The sequence below is a fragment of the Salvelinus alpinus genome, chromosome 24 (assembly GCF_045679555.1).
Source record: "Salvelinus alpinus chromosome 24, SLU_Salpinus.1, whole genome shotgun sequence".
NCBI lineage: Eukaryota > Metazoa > Chordata > Actinopteri > Salmoniformes > Salmonidae > Salvelinus > Salvelinus alpinus.
In genome coordinates, this window is record NC_092109.1 from 15,502,181 (window position 1) to 15,524,682 (window position 22,502).

Genomic DNA, 22,502 nt, shown 5'->3' on the forward strand with positions numbered 1-22,502 from the left:
ATATTGCATCTCCATCCCAAAGCCCTTGTTGCAAGTGTATTTTGCCAGACTGCCAAGACCCTTGCCCTCATCCAGGCCAAGGTGGTGAGACACCATATAGTGATGACAACATAGGCCTTGTTGATCTCTGCACCAGACAGGATGCTCTTGCCAGCATACTTGGGGTCCAACATGTACGCTGTGGCGTGTACTGGCTTCAGGCAGAAGTCTTCACGCTTTTTTATGTATTTCAGAACTGCAGTTTCCTTTGCTTGGAGCAACAGTGAAGTGGGCAGGGCAGTACGGATTTCTTCTCTTACATCTGCAAGCAGAGTCTGAACATCAGACAGGATGTCATTGTCTCCCTCAATCAGTACAATGGCTACTGCTATAGGTTTCAGGAGTTTCAGGCTGCTTACCACTCTCTCCCAAAATACATCATCCAGGAGGATCCTCTTGATGGTATGGCCATGTGGAGAGACTCCTTCCCCTCCAGGATACTGTCAAACATGATGACAACACCACCCCAACGGGTGTTGCTGGGCAGCTTCAAAGTGGTGTTCTTATTCTTCTCATTTAACTTGGTGAGGTAGATTGCTGCTATAACTTGATGAACCTTCACATACCTAACCATTTCCTTGGCTCTCTTGTAGAGTGTATCCATTGTTTTCAGTGCCATGATGTCCTTGAGGAGCAGATTCAATGCATGAGCAGCACAGCCAATGGGTGTGATGTGAGGGTAGGACTCCTCCAATTTAGACCAAGCAGCCTTCATGTTTGCAGCATTGTCTGTCACCAGTGCAAATAACTGCTGTGGTCCAAGGTCATTGATGACTGCCTTCAGCTGATCTGCAATGTAGAGACTGGTGTGTCTGTTGTCCCTTGTGTCTGTGCTCTTGTAGAATACTGGTTGAGGGGTGGAGATGATGATGTAGTTAATTATTCCTTGCTCACAAACATTCGACCACCCATCAGAGATGATTGCAACACATTCGGCTTTCTCTATGATTTGCTTGACCTTCACTTGAACTCTGTTGAACTCTGCATCCAGCAAATGAGTAGATAAATCATGTCTGGTTGGAGGGGTGTATGCTGGGCGAAGAACATTCAGAAATCTCTTCCAATACACATTGCTTGTGAGCATCAGAGGTGAACCAGTTGCATACACAGCTCGAGCAAGACATTCATCAGCATTTCTTTGACTACGTTCCTCTATTGAGTAAAACCATGAGCTGTTGCTATCAATAAGGTGTCTGATTCATCATTTTCCCCTCGAATAGAAGTAGAGGGACTTTTGTCAGAGGTTGCTTGTTGTGAGCGCTGAGGGAACTTTATGCACTTGGCCAGATGATTCTGCATCTTTGTTGCATTCTTCACATATGATTTGGTACCATATTTGCAAATGTACACAGCTTTTCCTTCTACATTAGCTGCAGTGAAATGTCTCCACACAGATAGTGCCCGTGGCATTTTCCTGTAAAGATTAGTAAAAAAATACCAAATACAATTCCAAGTACAGATAAATAGTGAAGCAGTTAGATTAAACATCTCCTTTGTAAGATAAATGTTTTAAAATGAAACATGTATGGAATCAGCAGGCTCAAGCAAGCTAAACCCCACATGGTAGCAAAAACTAACTAGCAGAGACTGTTAACAAGTTAGAAATGATTTAAACACACTTTGCTGTAGGTTACTATTTACTAGTTAACAGAAAATCATGTATGTCATAAAATATATTCACCCCACCCAGTATTGTAATCAAAACTTACCAGAAAGCGTGTAGTAGTGTGGGCTCAATAGCATCTCATTAGTGTGCAAGATCTTGAGAATCAGCTGTACATGTGATGGAAGAATGCACTGTGCATGCAGAGGGTTGCAATTCCATTGAATTGGGGATAGTTTAACCAAAATATGCCATGTGTATCCCACAAAAAATGTTCACTGTTTATAAGCAAACTTTTTTTTGTTTAATTTAAGCAAAATTCCCCAAATTCCAGGGCTTAACTTCACATAGAAAATTTCTGACCCTTTGCAACCCTACTTCAGTACTTGTTTCACTGCTTTATAGTGAGGTTTGGAGACTGATAAAAATCCTCTCCTTTCAGGGGAGAGTTGTGACAAAGCACAGGCTTTAAGCCAGGCCCAGTATACTGACCTGGTCTCACACAAGGACACTGGACATAAGGTTAAAAAAAAATGTCAATAGTGTTATTTTTGCCTTACTACCAAACCACCAGCAATAGGCCTATATTACTTACTTACTTAATCCTCATCATTCCTGGCGGAACATAGGCCTATATTACAATTGCTTGATTTGTTATGGAACTTTATTTCGCACCCAAATGACTGTGAGCAAAAAGGATAAGTTTGATATTTATATTACCTCCAGTGCTTGACTTGGACTGAAATAGGTGCCAGTACTCATTTTGGGTGCCGGTACTGTTTATATTTAGGTGCAGGAGCTCCACAATACTTTAGAGCTAATATTCTAGAAGAGGTGCAGGAGCTCAAGCAGTAGAACATTTTAGGTGCCGGTACTTCGCTCCGGTGAGCTTCTGCCAAAGTCAAGCACTTATTTACCTCTGATATTTGAAACCTTGTAAACTGCTTGTCCTATTAGCACAGTGGTGATGGTTTTACTAATACATCAGTAATAATATCTGTATTGCAGCTTCTGCTCCCTACACTGATCAGCAGGGTGCGCCCTCTCACACGATCCAAGATGTCCTCCCAGACCCACTCATTCTCCCTGCCCAGTCTGGGTCATTCCAAGCTCCTCACCTCAAAGAAGAAGCAGCCCATCAGATGTGAGCCTTCAATTTGACCAATGTCCAAACAGCTGAATTGTGAATTTTAAAGTGACTTCCTCTCCTTCATCTGCAATGATCTGAAAGCACAGTGTAGTTTCCCGATCCACTCTTTCACATCAGTGCAGGTGAAGGAAGGCGATGAAGAAAATAAGCCACTTTAGTCTATTGAGAGATGCACACATTGTCTCCAGTCAGTCATGTTTTTCAGTTTTCTCAGTGGTCCTCTGGAGTGCCAACATGTTTTCAGCCCAGTCTGAGCGTTCCAGTCACTCCTAGAGGAACTCTGGTAAGAAGAGAGCACAGGAACAGCCAGACAGGACTCCACGTAATGAGGTAAACCACTACTCACACTCCATATCGTAAGAGTACTCTGAGATAAAAGGGGTAACATCTTGGAGGTCATATGTAGCCATGGGAATGAGGTTATTTTGATTATGTTTCTCACACCCAATGAGCAATACCGCTACAGAAACTATGTGGGCCAGTTTTCCGGACACAGATTAAGACTATTTATGGACAGGAAACCTATATCAATGGAGAATTTCCATTGAGCTTGTTTGTTAGTCCAGGACTAGGTTTAGAGGCAATTTATACTTGATCCGAAATGTGGTCGGAGTTGCCATGTAGATGGTGTGACGCAACTGCGGAGTATGAATGCCCTGCCTTCTGCATAGGCCTTATCACTGTAAATACTGCACGGCCAACGCATAAATCAGATTGACCACGCAGCACCTTTAAATCTGTGTTCTAGAAACCAGCCCTGTATGTACGGTATGGCGAGCTGCAATAAAGCTATCCCCTTTTGCTGCCAGCAGACGGGAGAAGGCCTGACGCCATTCAGCTGCATCAGCCCTGACAGTGGAACTCTAGATGTGGAGTGCTCTAACTATGACCCATATGATAACGAAGTCACCTTCCTCATCGATGCTAACACCAACATGCACTAAAGCTGTGCTCACTTTCTGGTACTTACACTGTCATAGCACGAAAATAGGCAAATGTTAACAATGTTATTTTCTCAGAAAAGTGTGATAGTGGAAACTAGCTGCTTAGACCTACATAAAAACGTTCTATTGCATAATAATCATGGACTTTTCATTGCGTTTCTTATCTTGCAAACAATATGATAACATTGCTGCCACCCCCTCTTGCTACAGTGATAACATCGGTGATGGTAGAACATTAGTTAAAGCCTACGTCCATTTGTGTGCGACTGATAGTGGTTAAACCAGAGACAATGTAATAAACCGTTTTTCGTCAAACATTGAAGGCAACAGCAGAATACACCTGGATTTCATCTACCTGCCTGCGCTCTGTCAATTTTGCAAAATCATCAACCCTGTTTTCTAACCGCGTCATGACGCCGACACCAAGATTTTACGTAGCCTACCGCCGCAGTTCACCCGTGCCTCTCCATCTGATCTCTCCTCTCGGTTGCAGAATTCCCCGCCTCCCGTTGCTTCAATTTGCGCACCGCGACCTTTAGCAGTGCTACGGATTAATCAGCGGCTCATAGACCGTGAACCCGACTGTCCACAAGTGTAGTATTTATTAGTCACGGAAAACACTTCGCACTGAAAACGAGTAGGGTGAATGATGACCAACCCTATGTCCCGGTGTCTGGCTCACGGTTCCTAAAGAAGTCCTCTCAAGGATGCTGCCTTCGAAGCGAATCGAACGACAACCCCGGGCCTCGCTTCTGCCCGGGGTTCTCCTGTGTGTCATTCTCGCCACTGTCAGTGCAAGTATGCCAGGTAAGCATATCGATTTATTACAGCACAAGTGAAACTGTTTAAAAATATTATTATTTTTAAATACAAATATATAGTTTTTTTCTGTCTCATATAAGTTATAAAATTATGCCTTATTATAATGTCTTCAGATTCTCAAAACAGCCTGCATTCAATGTAAAAACAACAGCAAACATAATATATACTATAACATTATTTGGCCGATCATTTTGGGTTGAAAATTGTCTAAAGGGCACTGAAATGGATATGTTTATTGGATATGTTAAGTCACTTGTGTTTATGTAACGCTCACTGTGCTTAGTGCGTGACTAGGAGTTGTGATCAACAAACTAAGGAAAGGGAATCATGAAAGGGCATTCTCAATATAGTGTATACCCTAGCAAATGGACGTTGTCTAGCTTTGCTTGACATGTGTTGTCATTCATATAACAATCTATAATTTAAGTAAATCATTATGTGGAGTTTTAGCCTATACTGCAGATTGTTATTGGGAAAAAACACTTCACATTGGGTAAATCTAATCAAACACACTACGTGATTTTAATTCAAATGTTATTTCCATGAACATTTCGAACATGTATACCTCATTTAAATCACCCTTTTATAAGAGAGAGATGAGATTGAAAAGGATGAATTAGAGAATTAAAGATTCATTCTCGTATAATTTCAACCAGTAGTTTTGAAAGTGGTGCTCACGAGTCAAGTGGTCTCGTTTTTTGTGCGCTACCTCATCCGATTGTGTACCATGTCACCCATTTCATGTGAAATGTTACAAATATAGCAATTTGTATATCATACAATTTTTGCAATTTGTGTGATATGTAAGATCCCAGAGTGCATCTAGAATAGTAGTGTATGCGAGGCTATCCCCCTGCTACGTGACGATATCTAGTGCCAAAAATGAGAGGTACTGACTGACTATGAGAGATAATCTCTCCTGAGCTCTCAACACTAAGGCCCTATGAGAAACACAACTGCTAGATACTCTTATACACATAATCTCTTCATTTTACTGGACGGACACACACACACACACACACACATTATCATTATCTCACTGACCACTCACACCACTCAATCAATCAAATGTATTTTATAAAGCCCATTTTACAACAGCAGTTGTCACAAAGTGCTATACAGATACCCAGTCTAAAAACCCAAAGAGCAAGCAATGCAGATGTAGAACCATAGTGGCTAGGAAAAACTCCCTAGAAAGACAGGAACCTAGGAAGAAACCTAGAGAGGAACCAGGCTCCGAGGTTTGGCCAGTCCTCTTCTGGCTGTTCCATTTAGGCCAGATTGTTCTTCAAGATGTTTAAACATTCATAGATGACCATCAGGGTCAGATAATAACCACAGTGGTTATAGAGGGTGGAACACTATAACACCTCAGGAGTTAATGTCAGTTGGCTTTTCATAGCCGAGCATTCAGAGGTTAAGAGAGAGAGAGCGATTCGGGAGCATTAAGGCGTCCGTAGGCTTCCCAGACGAAATAGTTTGGAAGAGTTTGTGCATATATTATGACGACGTTTTTGTTCATTTTGGACTTCGGCAGTTCGGACACACAACATGTTTTGGGGGCAAGCCGAAGTTCGGAGCCGATGCATATGAGCCTTCGTCTGTGATTGGTCAACAGTAGGGATTCTTCAATAAAGTCTTTGTCGTCATTCCACGAGACACAACTCATTTTCATGCACATTTTTTCATGCACCAAACATCTTAGTTAGATGTAAAATCGCGTGACTAAGATCTCTGCAAAAAAGGCCAAATTAATGACAGATTTCTTGATTTATCTTAGATTAATTCTGACTTTTGAGAAAGTGGGAGTGGCTAGGTTATTGCTACGGTGACTCGAGGAACAAACTAAATTAACTGCCAGGGTACAATATAATGAACATAACACACCCACAACGTACAACACCGCAAAGACCAAAATCTCTTCTTTTTTTTATGAGCAGTAGAAAAACACATGCGGAATCGGTACGTTCAGGCCAGGGGAGAAGGACTTCCCCCTCATTGAGGATTTCAAATTCAAGGCCGACCAGGGTTCTGCAGGCAATGTTTTCAGAAAGCAGGAACCCCCATAAGCGGAGTATGGCGGCTCTTCATGGTCAATATTCAGTCATGGTCAATTAACACAGTCATGGTAGCAATACTTGCTTCTATTTCACCAGTATGTCTTGAACCGATTATTTCCAAAACACACACAGAATTGTTTATTTTTTTGTTTAACTAGGCAAGTCGGTTAAGAATAAATTCTTATTTGCAATGAAGGCCTACACCGGCCAAACCTGGACGACGCTGGGCCAATTGTGTGCCGCTCTATGGGACTCCCAATCACGGCCGGTTGTGATACAGCCTGGATTCGAACCAGGGTGTCTGTAGTGACGCCTCTAACACTGAGATGCAGTGCCTTAGATACTCAATGAGAGGGGGCAGCACTGAGCTAGCCTGCAACGTCACTTTCTAGAGTAGCTCACACTGCGCATAAAATGTTTCCAAAAACTCCTCCAAGAAGCAAGATGGTGATACACTTAAACAGCAGTTCTTGATCTTCAAATGTGCAACTGAGACTTCACACAGGAAACAATGGGGTTACTTAACCTATGACTTCCATTCTTTTTACAAGCCAGTAACTCCGACCCTGTTATAGGGTCAGAGGCAGTGAAATCAAATGTTATTTGTCACATGCACCGAATACAACAGGTTGTGGACTTTACAGTGTAGCCCAGTGGCGAGTGGAGAGTCAGGCAGAGACAGCAAGGGTGGTCACTCCAGTGCCTTGTCGTTCAACTTCGCACCCCTGGACCTGACTACACTCAATCATAGGACCTACTGAAGAGATGAGCCTTCAGTCAGGATTAAAGGTTGAGACCGAGTCTGCGTCTCTCACATGGATCGGCAGACTCTTCCATATAAAAAGGATCTCTATAGGAGAAAGCCCTGCCTTCAGCTGTTTACTTAGAAATTCTAGGAACAATGAGGAGGCCTGCGTCTTGTGACCGTAGCGTACGTGTAGGTATGTACGTCAGGACCATCCTCTCTCTGCCCCTTCTTTAACTTCCTCCTTCTATGCTGATTCTCCCTGTTTTCATCCGTGTTTTGTTTTTTAAGGTCAGGTATGTCATTGCAGAGGCAGTGCCTTTGTGTGGCTCTCTGGCACTCTTGTCACTAATAGTATTCAGTGATCATTCTCCTGGGGGCTGGCTTGTGTTAGATGGAGAGATTACAGTTTAACTGTTATTGCAAGTCACAAATAACATGTGCACGCAAGTGCACATACACACAGTGGTGGGAAAAGTACCCAACTGTCATACTTGAGTAAAAGTAAAGATGCCGTCATAGAAAATGACTCAAGTGAAAGTCACTCAGTAAAATACTTCTTGAGTAGAAGTCTAAAAGTATTTGGTTTTAAAAATAAGTATCAAAGTAAATTAAGTATCAAAAGTAAAAGTATAAATCATTTCAAATTGCTCATATTAGGCAAACTAGATTTTCTTGTATTTTGTTTATTAAGGATAGACAGGGGCACAGTCCAACACTGACATAATTTACAAATTAATAATTTGTGTTTAGTGAGTCCGCCAGATCAGAGGCAGTAGGGATGACCAGGATGTTCTCTTGATAAGTGTGTGAATTTAACAATTTTCCTGTCCTGTTAAGCATTCAAAATGTAATGAGTACTTTTGGGTGTCAAATGTATGGAGTAAAAAGTACATTATTTATTTAGTAACTATTTTCTTAACTCTATTGAACTGCATTGTTGGTTAAGGACTTGTGAGTAAGCATTTCACTGTAAGGTCTACACCTGTTGTATTTTGATTTGATTTACATTCGGTAACGGAATTACATCATGTGTTCCTGATATGTACAGTGCATTCGGAATGTATTCAGACCCCTTGACTTTTTTGTTACGTTAGATTTATTTGAAAATTAATTATATAACAATTCTCCTCATTAATCTACACACAATACCCAATAAAGACAAAGCGAAAACATGTTTTTAGATTTGTTTTCAAATTTATAAAACATTAAAAACAGAAATACCTAATTTACATTCGTATTCAGACCCTTTGCTATGAGACTCGAAATTGAGCTCAGGTGCATCCTGTTTCCATGGATCATCCTTGATGTTTCTACAACTTGATTGAAGTCCACCTGTGGTAAATTCAATTGATTGGACATGATTTGTAAAGGCACAGACCTGTCTATATAAGGTCCCACAGTTGACAGTGCATATCAGAGCAAAAGCCATGCCATGAGGTCGAAATAATTGGCCGTAGAGCTCCGAGACAGGATTGTGTCAAGGAAGGGTACCAAAAAATGTTTGCAGCACTGAAGGTCCCCAAGAACACAGTGGCCTCCATCATTCTTAAATGGAAGAAGTTTGGAACCACCAAGACTTCCTAGAGCTGGCCACCTGGCCAAACTGAAAAATCGGGGGAAAGGCCTTGGTCAGGGAGGTGACCAAGAACCCGATGGTCACTCTGTCAGAGCTCCAGAGTTCCTCTGGTGGAGTGCTGCAGAGATGGTTGTCCTTCTGGAAGGTTCTCCAAACTCCACAATCAGGTCCTTATGGTAAAGTTGCCAGACGGAAGCTACTCCTCAGTAAAAGGCACATGACAGCCCGCTTGGAGTTTTCCAAAAGGCACCTAAAGGACTCTGACCATGAGAAACAAGATTATCTGGTCTGATGAAACCAAGATTGAACTCTTTGGCCTGAATGCCAAGCGTCACTTCTGGAGGAAACCTGCCACCATCCCTACAATGAAACATGGTGGTGGGAGCATCATGTTGAAAATAGCTGTGCAGCAACGCTCCCCATCCAACCTGCAGAGAAAAATGTGAGAAACACCCCAAATACATGTGTACCAAGCTTGTAGCGTCATACCCTAGAAGACCCGAGGCTGTAATCGCTGCCAAAGGTGCTTCAACAAAGATCTGAGTAAAGGGTCTGAATACTTATGTAAATATCTTTTTTGTATACATTTGCAATAAATTCTAAAAACCTGTATTTGCTTTGTCATTATGGGATAGTGTGTGTAGATTGAGATTTTTTTAAATTTATCCATTTAAAAAAAAAAAGCTGTAACGTAACAAAATGTGGAAAAAGTCAAGGGGTCTGAATACTTTCCAAATGCACTGTACTATACATAAATGCACAATAATGGATATGAATATCATTCTCTTCATGGTGATGTATCCTGAATAGGTACACAAATATAGAAATTTGCAATATCCTTCTTTCGCATATTTGTCTGGTATTCTACACACTGGCTATTATTCTAATGAGATCCACCTCCAAACAAGACCACATTTGGTTGGTCCGGAGCAGACCGAATCTGAACCAAATCATAGACGTCTATGTTTCACAAGTTTGGACATTACAGCACAGTAAAGCACAGTAGAGTACAGCACAGTAGAGTAGAATGGAGTTCCATAGAGTACAGTACTGTATTCTAGTGTGCTCTACTGTACTGAACTCTACTGTACAGTTCTGCACTGTACTGTACTTTTCTTTACTCTACTGTATTGTTCTGTTCTTTAGTGTGCTGTCCAAACTTGTGAAATATAGACGTCTATGATTGGTTCAGATTTGGTTTGGCCAGAGTGGACTGAAGAAATTTCAACTACTTTCCAACCTCAATGGACGTTCGGTGTTGGTCGGTACTCAGTTGGTGCTTGTTACAGTAAATGGAAAAAGAGTAGGTGGTAGGTGTCATGGTAGGTATCAGTAAGACCCGGGAAGGTTACAATAACTGGAGAGAGAGAGAGGCTCTAACCACTTCTGGGAAAATTGGAAAACACTAAACAAACAACAACACAAAGATTTATCTATCCAAAATGGAGATGTATGGGTTAACCACTTCTCCAGTCTTTTTGGCTCTATAACAAAGAACAAACAGCAAAAATATATATATGATCAAATACAAATCAACTATTAAAGACTACCAGAACCCATTTGATTCTCCAATTACCTTGAATGAACTACAGGATAAAATAAAAACCCTCCAACCCAAAAAGGCCTGTGGTGTTGATGGTATCCTCAATGAAATGAAAAAATACACAGACAACAAATTCCAATTGGCAATACTAAAACTCTTTAACATCATCCTTAGCTCTGGCATCTTCCACAATATTTGGAACCAAGGACTGATCATCCCAATCCACAAAAGTGGAGACATATTTGACCCCAATAACTACCGTGGGATATGCGTCAACAGCAACCTTGTGAAAATCCTCTGCATTATCATTAACAGCAGACTTGTACATTTCCTCAGTGAAAACAATGTACTGAGCAAATGTCAAATTGGCTTTTTACCAATTTATCGTACGACAGACCACATATTCACCCTGCACATCCTAATTGACAAACAAACAAACAAACCGAAACAAAGCAAAGTCTTCTCATGCTTTGTTGATTTCAAAAAAGCCTTTGACTCAATTTGGCATGAGGGTCTGCTATACAAATTGATGGAAAGTGGTGTTGGGGGAAAAACATACAACATTATAAAATCCATGTACACAAACAAGTGTGCGGTTAAAATAGGCAAAATACACACATTTCTTCCCACAGGGATGCAGCTTAAGCCCCACCCTCTTCAACATACAGTGGGGAGAACAAGTATTTGATACACTGCCGATTTTGCAGGTTTTCCTACTTACAAAGCATGTAGAGGTCTGTAATTATTATCATAGGTACACTTCAACTATGAGAGACGGAATCTAAAACAAAAATCCAGAAAATCACATTGTATGATTTTTAAGTAATTAATTTGCATTTTATTGCATGACATAAGTATTTGATACATCAGAAAAGCAGAACTTAATATTTGGTACAGAAACCTTTGTTTGCAATTACAGAGATCATACGTTTCCTGTAGTTCTTGACTAGGTTTGCACACACTGCAGCAGGGATTTTGGCCCACTCCTCCCTACAGATCTTCTCCAGATCCTTCAGGTTTCGGGGCTGTCGCTGGGCAATACGGACTTTCAGCTCCCTCCAAAGATTTTCTATTGGGTTCAGGTCTGGAGACTGGCTAGGCCACTCCAGGACCTTGAGATGCTTCTTACGGAGCCACTCCTTAGTTGCCATGGCTGTGTGCTTCGTGTCGTTGTCATGCTGGAAGACCCAGCCACGACCCATCTTCAATGCTCTTACTGAGGGAAGGAGGTTGTTGGCCAAGATCTCGCGATACATGGCCCCATCCATCCTCCCCTCAATACGGTGCAGTCGTCCTGTCCCCTTTGCAGAAAAGCATCCCCAAAGAATGATGTTTCCACCTCCATGCTTCACGGTTGGGATGGTGTTCTTGGGGTTGTACTCATACTTCTTCTTCCTCCAAACACGGCGAGTGGAGTTAGACCAAAAAGCTCTATTTTTGTCTCATCAGACCACATGACCTTCTCCCATTCCTCCTCTGGATCATCCAGATGGTCATTGGCAAACTTCAGACAGGCCTGGACATGCACTGGCTTAAGCAGGGGGACCTTGCGTGCGCTGCAGGATTTTAATCCATGACGGCGTAGTGTGTTACTAATGGTTTTCTTTGAGACTGTGGTCCCAGCTCTCTTCAGGTCATTGACCAGGTCCTGCCGTGTAGTTCTGGGCTGATCCCTCACCTTCCTCATGATCATTGATGCCCCACGAGGTGAAATCTTGCATGGAGCCCCAGACCGAGGGTGATTAACCGTCATCTTGAACTTCTTCCATTTTCTAATAATTGCGCCAACAGTTGTTTCCTTCTCACCAAGCTGCTTGCCTATTGTCCTGTAGCCCATCCCAGCCTTGTGCAGGTCTACAATTTTATCCCTGATGTCCTTACACAGCTCTCTGGTCTTGGCCATTGTGGAGAGGTTGGAATCTGTTTGATTGTGTGTGGACAGGTGTCTTTTATACAGGTAACGAGTTCAAACAGGTGCAGTTAATACAGGTAATGAGTGGAGAACAGGAGGGCTTCTTAAAGAAAAACTAACAGGTCTGTGAGAGCCGGAATTCTTACTGGTTGGTAGGTGATCAAATACTTATGTCATGCAATAAAATGCAAATTAATTATTTAAAAATCATACAATGTGATTTTCTGGATTTTTGTTTTAGATTCCGTCTCTCACAGTTGAAGTGTACCTATGATAAAAATTACAGACCTCTACATGCTTTGTAAGTAGGAAAACCTGCAAAATCGGCAGTGTATCAAATACTTGTTCTCCCCACTGTATATATCAACGAATTGGCACGGGCACTAGAACAGTCTTCAGCATCCGGCCTCACCCTACTAGAATCTGATGTCAAATATCTACTGTTTGCTGATGATCTGATGCTTCTGCCACCAACCAAGGAGGGCCTACAGCAGCACCTAGATCTTCTGCACAGATTCTGCCAGACCTGGGCCCTGACAGTAAATCTCAGTAAGACCAAAATAATGGTGTTCCAAAAAAGGTCCAGTCACCAGGACCACAAATACAAATTCCATCTAGACACTGTTGCCCTTGAGCACACAAAAAAACTACATTCCTTGGCCTAAAAATCAGCGCCACAGGGAACTTCCACAAAGCTGTGAACGATCTGAGAGACAAGGCAAGAAGGGCCTTCTACACTATCAAAAGGAACATAAAATTCGACATACCAATTAGGATCTGGCTAAAAATAATTGAATCAGTTATAGAACCCATTGCCCTTTTATGGTTGTGAGGTCTGGGGTCCGCTCACCAACCAAGAATTCACAAAATGGGACAAACACCAAATTGAGACTCTGCATGCAGAATTCTGGAAAAAATATCCTCCGTGTGCATCGTAAAACACCAAATAATGCATGCAGAGCAGAATTAGGCCGATACCTGCAAATTATCAAAATACAGAAAAGAACCGTTAAATTATACAACCACCTTAAAGGAAGCGATTCCCAAACCTTCCTTAACATACAGAGAGATGAACCTGGAGATGAGTCCCTTAAGCAAGCTGGTCCTGGGGCTCTGTTCACAAACACAAACAGACCTCACAGAGCCCCGCTTTTTCAGTTCTGCCCACAAATTTTCTATAGGTTTGAGGTCAGGGCTTTGTGATGGCCAATACCTTGACTTTGTTGTCCATAAGCCATTTTGCCACAACTTTGGAAGTATGCTTGTGGTCATTGTCCATTTGGAAGACCCATTTTGCGACCAAGCTTTAACTTCCTGACTGATGTCTTGAGATGTTGCTTCAATATATCCAAATAATTATCCCTCCTCATGATGCTATCTATTTTGTGAAGTGCACCAGTCTCTCCTGCAGCAAAGCATCCCCACAACGTGATGCTGCCACTCCTGTGCTTCACGGTTGGGATGGTGTTCTTCGGCTTGCAAGCCTCCCCCTTTTTCCTCCAAATATAACGATGGTCATTATGGCCAAACAGTTCTATTTTTGTTTCTAGTCTAACACTGGTGTTATAGTCGAAAAGCGGCATAAGTGCCGAATGCTGTTACTAACTGCTCTGAGATCAGTTAGGCTCAGGAGGGGTCAGAAGAGTGTGATTCAGTAATAAAGCTGGATTGAGGAACCTGGCAGTGAAATGACATAAATCCTGGTCTTGAACCCACATGGCAGCAGGCACTAAGCCTATAAAGACCTCCGAGAGCGGGTTAGAACTATTCTGCAGCTACGGGTGCGTTAATATGATGTAATGTTTCATTTATAAGCTAGAACTCATTCTTCATTATTACCCTGGCCAAATGTGAGCTAAAAACGTCCTACTTTTTCCGAGATTAGGTATAATACAAGGAAATGTACTACATGTCCGTAGATGCAGAGAAAGAGAAAATGAGGAAGACGGGTTGCTCTCATTTGAAATAAATGTTGCACTTTTGAAATCTCTTACGTAACAACCAGAAAGGAGGTATTATCGATCTGATTTCCTTGGTTCCTTTTCCTTATTGCATTCCTCCTGAACAAATGTTGTTTGGTCTGTCTATGGGGCAAGGAGGAAGAAAGGAAGATTTTTTTACACAACACAGGGACTTGTTGCCGTGGCAACTCTGAAGCCTCACAGCAGACCAGGCAAGCAAGTTTCTCCCGGCCAGCCCAAGGGAAATCTTTACACAGACTCTCAGTGAAATTGTAGCTGGCAATGTGATTCCTACGATTGATCCAGAGATATTTAACCAGACTTAACCCATTGCATCTTGAATCAATGCTGTCTATATTGTGCGAAAGGGTTTCTGCTAATCCCACTGTCCTCTGAGAGAGAGAGAGATGTAAATAAAGAGAGAGAATGAAAAGACAGTGAAGGCTAGCTGTATTTGTGGTAGTCACTGCTGTCATGGTGCAGATGAACAGGCTGTGTCTGTGTGTCCCATTTTCTGTCATTTGTTCTGGTTCTCACCCTAGCTAATAACCAGGTCATTAGCCTAATGGACATTGGGAATAACTGGCCGTGTCAGACATTATGGAAATGGATTTCTGTTTGTGTGTGTGAAAAGAGAGAGAGAGAGAGGGGAGCAAGAGATAGGGAGGAAAGACATGTACAGTATGAAAGTTATCAGTGATGCACAGCAGAGAAAGAGTCTGACCCGGCTTCACCCGTTACTGTGGAACTGTGAAGTCATGTCAGTCAAATCCACTATTAAGGAACAAATTCTTTCACTTGTCTGAATTCACTTCCTTGTCATTTTTTGCCTTGTCACCCCCACACAGTGAGTGACTGTAATTATGTCTGTCTTATACTGAACAAAAATATAAATGCAACATTTTAAAGTGTTGGTCCCATGTTTCATGAGCTTCAATAAAAGATCCCAGATGTTTTTTTACATCCCTGTTAGTGAGCATTTCTACATTACCAAGACAATCTATCCACCTGACAGGTGTGGTATATCAAGAAAATGATCAAACACCAGTATCATTACACAGATGCACCTTGTGCCGGGGACAATATAAGGCCACTCTAAAATGTGCAGTTTTGTCACACAGCACAATGCCACAGATGTCTTAAGTTTTGAGGGAGTGTGCAATTGGCATGTTGGCTGCAGGAATGTCCAACAGAGCTATTGCCAGAGAATTTAATGTTTATTTCTCTACCATAAGCCACCTTCAACGTTGTTTTCGAGAATTTGGCAGTACGTCCAACCAGCTTCTCAACCGCAGGCCTCGTGTAATCACGCCAGCCCAGGACCTCCACACCCAGCTTCATTACCTGCGGGATCGTCTGAGACCAGTCACCAGGACAGCTGAAACTGTGGGTTTGTACAACTGAAGAATTTCTGCTCAAACAGTCAGAAACTCATCTGCGTACTCATCGTCACTCGCACGCTGGAGAAGTGTCCCCTTCATGGATGAATCTGGGTTTCCCCTGTACCAGGCAGACAGCAAGTAAGGCGTCGTATGGACAATCGGTTTTCTGATTTCAATGTTGTGAACAGAGTGTCCCATTGTGGCGGTGGGGTTATGGTATGGGCAGGCATAAGCTACGGACAACAAAGACAATTTAATTTTATCGATGGCAATTTGAATGCACAGAGATACCATGACAAGTCCTGAGGCCCATTGTCGTGCCATTCGTCTCCCATCATCACCTTATGTTTCAGCATGATAATGCACGGCCCCATGACGCAAGGATCTGTACACAATTCCTCAAAGCTGAAAATATCCCAGTTCTTTGGCCTGCATACTCACCAGACATGTCACTCATTGAGCATGTTTGGGGTGCTCTGGATCGACGTGTATGAAAGCATGTTCTAGTTCCTGCCAATATCCAGCAACTTCGCACAGCCGGGCCTCCCGAGTGGCACAGTGGTCTAAGGCACTGCATTGCTAGCTGTGCGACTAGATATTCTGGGTTCGAGTCCAGTATTTGTAGCAGCCGGCCACGACTGGGAGACACATGGGGTGGCGCACAATTTGGCCCAGCGTCGTCCGGGTTAGGGGAGGGTTTGGCCGGCAGGGATGTCCTTGTCCCATCGCGCACTAGAGACTCCTGTGGCGTGCCGGGCACAGTGCACACTGACACGGTCGCCAGATGCACAGTGTTTCCTCTGACACATTGGTGCAGCTGGCTTCTGGTGTAAGTGGGCATTGTGTCAAGAAGTAGTGCGGCTTGGTTGGGTTGTGTTTCGGAGGACCCACGACTCTCTACCTTTTTGTCTCTCCTAAGTCCATACGGGAGTTGCAGCGATGAGACAAGACTGTAACTACCAATTGGATACCACAGGAAATTGGGGAAAAACAGGGTAAAAAAAAAAAAAACTTTGAGGAGAGCAACAACATACACAGGCCACAATCAACAGCCTAATCAACTCTATGCGAAGGAGATGTGTCATGCTGCATGAGGCAAATGGTGGTCACACGAGATACAGACTGGTTTTCTCATCCACGCCCCTACTTTAAAAAAAGGTATTCATATCTGTATTCCCAGTCATGTGAAATTCATAGATTAGGGCCTAATTTATTTATTTCCTTATGAACTGTAACTCAGTAAAATCTTTGAAATTGTTGCATGTTGCGTTTATATTTTTGTTCGGTGTAGTTGTGAGGTTTTGTGTGTGACTGTGAGTGCAACTGCTTCCACTCTAAAGGTGCAGTGTGAGCCTCAAGGGCCTCTTCAACACTTTTGAAGGACTTAACAAGAAAGCGCTATTGCGACGGAGTCTCTTGTCAGGCTTTTTTCACTGAAGATAAATCAAATCAAATTTTCTGTCACATGCTTCGTAAACAACAGGTGCAGACTTGCTCCACAACAGCCCTTCCATTTCCTGAAGTCCACTATCAGCTCCTTTGTCTTGCTGACGTTGAGGGAGAGGTTGTTGTCCCCTATATAGCCTCCCTATAGGCTTTCTCATCGTCATCGGTGATCAGGCCTACCACCGCCGTGTCGTCTGCAAAACTTAATGATGGTGTTGGAGTCGTGTGCGGCCACGCAGTCGTGGGTGAACAGGGAGTACAGGAAGGGACTAAGCACGCACCTCTGAGGGGCCCCCGTGTTGAGGGTCAGCGTGGCAGATGTGTTATTGACTACCCTCACCACCTGGAGGCGGCCTGTCAGGAAGTCCAGGATCTAGTAGCAGAGGGAGGTGTTCAGTCCCCGGGTCTTTAGCTTAGTGATGAGCTTGGAGGGTGCAATGGTGTTGAACGCTGATAAGGTATTTGTTCACCTATATCAGGGTCATGGTTAAATCACCAGACTGAACCTGTATCCTGAGAATAGGAACAGCTTGGTTTGATAGGGACTTTTTCACACTCGTTTCAAATTGCAAGCCACTCCCTTTATGGTTGCACTATACTTTTAACCCTGTGGGCCCTGATGCCGTTTGATACCCATCCCACGATACATGCTTCCATTAATATGATGAGTGTAGACGGCCAGCTCTAACTAATACAGTTAGGCCTATTTTGTTCTATTTGCAGTACAAGGTATGAATGGGATAAGGGTGCTTCAAGCCTTTAATGCTGATTGGCTGACAGCCGTGGTATATCAGACCGTATACCATGGGTATGGCAAAACATTTATTTTTATTGCTCTAATTACGTTGGTAACCAGTTTATAATAGCAATAAGGCACCTCGTGGATTTTTGGTATATGGCTAATATACTACGGCTAAGGGCTGTGTCCAAGCATTCCGCGTTGCGTCGTACATAAGAGAACAGCCCTTAGCCATGGTATATTGGCCATATACCACACCTCCTCCTTATTGCTTAAATGAATAATACTCTTTGCTGTCTGTTTGGTGTAGTTGGATAACTCATGGGCTTCACACCTATTACGTATGTTCCTGTTTTGAGATGGGAATTTTTAATTGGGCTGCAAAAATGCGCCGTCCTTGCTGGATAAAATATTAACAGTGACACTTCCTATACAGACGTGTGCATGTGCGTCCATTAGATTGTCTGAGACAGACATAGTCGTATCCACTGCGAAGGTCTCTTCAGTCTATACTGATGCTGCTATCTGCAGCCACTTGACTTGGGAGCATTTCCATACAGGATATACCCCAGTGTTTTACCCAAGGCTCAAGGTTTCCAAGGTTTCCATACAGGATATACCCCAGTGTTTTACCCAAGGCTCAAGGTTTCCAAGGTTTCCATACAGGATATACCCCAGTGTTTTACCCAAGGCTCAAGGTTTCCAAGGTTTCCATACAGGATATACCCCAGTGTTTTACCCAAGGCTCAGGGTTTCCAAGGTTTCCATACAGGATATACCCCAGTGTTTTACCCAAGGCTCAAGGTTTCCAAGGTTTCCATACAGGATATACCCCAGTGTTTTACCCAAGGCTCAGGGTTTCCAAGGTTTCCATACAGGATATACCCCAGTGTTTTACCCAAGGCTCAAGGTTTCCAAGGTTTCCATGGACACGGGCGGACAAGTACAGTTACAGTTGGGATCTATCCGAAATGGGACCCGGTTTCCTGTATAGTGCACTACTTTCTTTTGATCAGGGCCCGTAGAGTCCTGGACTATATACAGTGCCTTGCAAAAGTATTTCTTCACATTTTATTGTGTTACAAAGTGGGATTAAAATTGATTTCATTGTCATTTTTTTGTCAACCATCTACACAAAATACTCTGTCAATGTGGAAGAAAAATCATATATATTTTTACGGATGAATAAAAAAAATCATGACGGACCTTTCGTTTAGGCAAGCCTAAATGATTCAGCAGTAACATTTTGCTTAACAGATCACATAAGTTACATGGCCTCACTCTGTGTGAAATAATAAGGCTTGACATGATTTTTGAATGACTAACCCTTTCTCTGTCCCCCATACATAAAACATCTGTAAGGTCCCTCAGTCAAAAGCCTCATAAAGAAGGGCAGTGATTGGTAGATGGGTAACAATAACAAATCAGACATTGAATATCTCTTTAAGCCTGGTCAAGTTAATAATTATGCTGTGGATTATGTATTAAACCACCCAGACACATCAAAGATAGTAATCCTCCTGAACTGAGCTGCAGGACAGGAATTCAACTGCTCAGGGATGTGACCATGAGGCCATTGGTGATTTTATAACAGCTACAGAGTTGAATGGCTGAGATAGAACTGAGGATGGATCAACAACATTGTAGTGACTCACAATAATGACCTAAATGAAAGAATAACATTTTTCCAAAACATCCATCTTGTATTCAACAAGGTACTAAAGTAATACTGCAAAAAAACACAACGAAGGAATACACTTTTTGGTCTAAATGTAAAGCCTTATGTTTGGTGCAAATCCAACGACACAACACTGAGTAACTGCCTCCTTATTTTCAAGCATGGTGGTGGCTGCATCATGGTGTGGGTATGCTTGACATTGGCAAAGACTGGGGAGTTTTTCATTGAGCTAAGCACAGGCAAAATCCTACAGGAAAACCTGCTTCAGTCTGCTTTCCACCAGACCTTGGAAGAAGAGTTCACCTTTCAGCAGGACAATCACCTAAAACACAAGGCCAAATCTACACTGGAGTTGCTTACCAAGAAGACTGAGGGGCCAAGTTACAGTTTTGACAACAATCTGCTTGAAAATCTATGGCAGGTTTCGAAAATTGCTGTTCAGCCATGAACCCCAACATCTTGACAGATCTTAAAGATTTTTTAAAAGAATAATGGGCCAATGTTGCACAATCCAGGTGTGTAAAGCTCTTAGAGATTTACCCAGAAAGACTCACAGCTGTAATCACTGCCAAAGGTGATTCTAACATGTATTGACTCAGGAAGCTGAATACTCATGCAAGACTATATTTTAGTTATACAACTAAATACATTTTAAACCACTTTGTAACAAAATTAAAATTAGAAGAAATCCAAGGGGTCTGAATACTTTTTCAAGGCACTTCAAGGCCACCTAATTTAGAAACAGGCTATAATCCCACAGCCCAAAAAATGTAAACTAACGCCCTTGCTTTTCTTGCACCAACACTCACACTTGTCTTTTGTTACTAGCTCTGACTTTGCTGATAGCTGCTTTTATGGAACATTTGCTTACAATGACCATGATATGTTGTCTCACCTATCTACCTTAAGATGAACGCATTACTTGTAAATCGCTCTGGATAGGTGCCATTTTCCAGCTTTTCTCATGACTTCTGATCGTGCCTCATTAAGTCAATAAAAAGTCAACAGTGCCACGTCAGGGCCTTTCCCCATCTGTGGTACAATAGATTGCCACGGCACTGTTTGCTTCTCTGCCCTTCTTGGAACTGTTTACGATTGCACAGCCTGGCAGGCACCAGATGGCTTGAATAGTAATTTTTCATGTTGTACATTGTTTTTTTGTTGCTGTTGTATTTATTGAACCTTTATTTAACTAGGCAAGTCAGTTAAGAACAAATTCTTATTCACAATGACGGCCTAGGAACAGTGGGTTAACTGCCTTGTTCAGGGGCAGAACGACAGATTTTTATCTTGTCAGCTCGGGGATTCGATCTAGCAACCTTTCGGGTTTCTGGCGTTACATAACTGTATTTACACCTCGCTGGTCCCACCTGATCGAATTACCTAATTGTTCTCGCTCTCTCTCTCGCGCTCTCTCGCTCTCACCGTGCTCTTTCCAACCAGCTCTTCTGTCGCAGGTTTAATAAAGTGCCTTAGGTGATTCATACTATCCTCCTTCATTTGCTTTATGCTGCAGTACCTTGGGCTGATGATGCACTTATCTCTTAATTCACTATCTCCATTACAGTGAATAATTCACAGCTGGGAAAGATGCACTTGGAGGTGTGTGTGTGGGTGTGTATATGTGTTAAGTGTAAAGATCACAGTCCCTGGGGCTGCAATTGTCTGTGCAACATTAACTTCCTACATTATGGGAAAACAGCCTGCACTGCTGCATGTGAACTATGCTTATACCACATAACGTACAGAGACAGAACAGATAATATGATTCCAACAATTCATTTAGATACAGTGAGCTGATAGGAATTGGGACTAGAGGTCGACCAATTATGATTTTTCAACGCCGATACCGATTTATTGGAGGACCAAAAAAAGCCGATACCGATTAATCGGCCGATTTAAATAAATAAACAAATGTATTTGTAATAATGACAATTACAACAATACTGAATGAACTCTTATTTTAATTAACTTAATATAATACATCAATAAAATCAATTTAGCCTCAAATAAATAATGAAACATGTTCAATTTGGTTTAAATAATGCAAAAATACAGTGTTGGAAAAGAAGGTAAAAGTGCAATATGTGCTATGTAAGAAAGCTAACGTTTAAGTTCCTTGCTCAGAACATGAGAACATATGAAAGCTGGTGGTTCCTTTTAACATGAGTCTTCAATATTCCCAGGTAAGAAGTTTTAGGTTGTAGTTATTATAGGAATTATAGGACTATTTCTCTCTATACCATTTGTATTTCATATACCTTTGACTATTGGATGTTCTTATAGGCACTTTAATATTGCCAGTGTAACAGTATAGCTTCCATCCCTCTCCTCGCCGCTACCTGGGCTCGAACCAGCCACCCTCGAAGCAGCGTTACCCATGCAGAGCAAGGGGAACAACTACTCCAAGTCTCAGAGCGAGTGACGTTTGAAACGCTATTAGTGCGCACCCCGCTAACTAGCTAGCCATTTCACATCGGTTACACCAGCCTAATCTCGGGAGTTGATAGGCTTGAAGTCATAAACAGTGCAATGCTTGAAGCATTGCGGAGAGCTGCTGGCAAAACGCACAAAAGTGCTGTTTTGAATGAATGCTTACGAGCCTGCTGGTGCCCACCATCGCATAGTCAGACTGCTCTATTAAATCATAGACTTAATTATAACATAATAACACACAGAAATACGAGCCTTAGGTCATTAATATGGTCGAATCCGTAAACTATCATCTCGAAAACAAAACGTTTATTCTTTCAGTGAAATATGGAACCTTTCCGTTTTTTATCTAACGGGTTGCATCCATAAGTCTAAATAAGTCCTGTTACATTGCACAACCTTCAATGTTATGTCATAATTACGTAAAATTCTGGCAAATTAGTTCGCAATGAGCCAGGCGGCCTAA

The 22,502-nt window shown here is 42.2% G+C and overlaps 1 protein-coding gene across 2 annotated transcripts in view; it reads left to right on the forward strand.

The window, feature by feature from the left end:
• The first annotated feature begins 4,018 nt into the window (after positions 1-4,018).
• LOC139552223 (neural proliferation differentiation and control protein 1-like) overlaps positions 4,019-22,502 on the forward strand; it is a 42,067-nt gene continuing 23,583 nt past the window's right edge. Inside the window, exon 1 of one of the 2 annotated variants that reach the window (XR_011670395.1) lies at positions 4,019-4,543. Coding sequence is in view for 1 of the 2 variants with exons in the window: in XM_071363736.1 (XP_071219837.1) it covers positions 4,444-4,543 (100 nt within the window). In the remaining variant the exon portion in view is untranslated. The remainder of the gene's footprint in view (positions 4,544-22,502) is intronic. The other variant, XM_071363736.1, reaches the window with a different exon arrangement.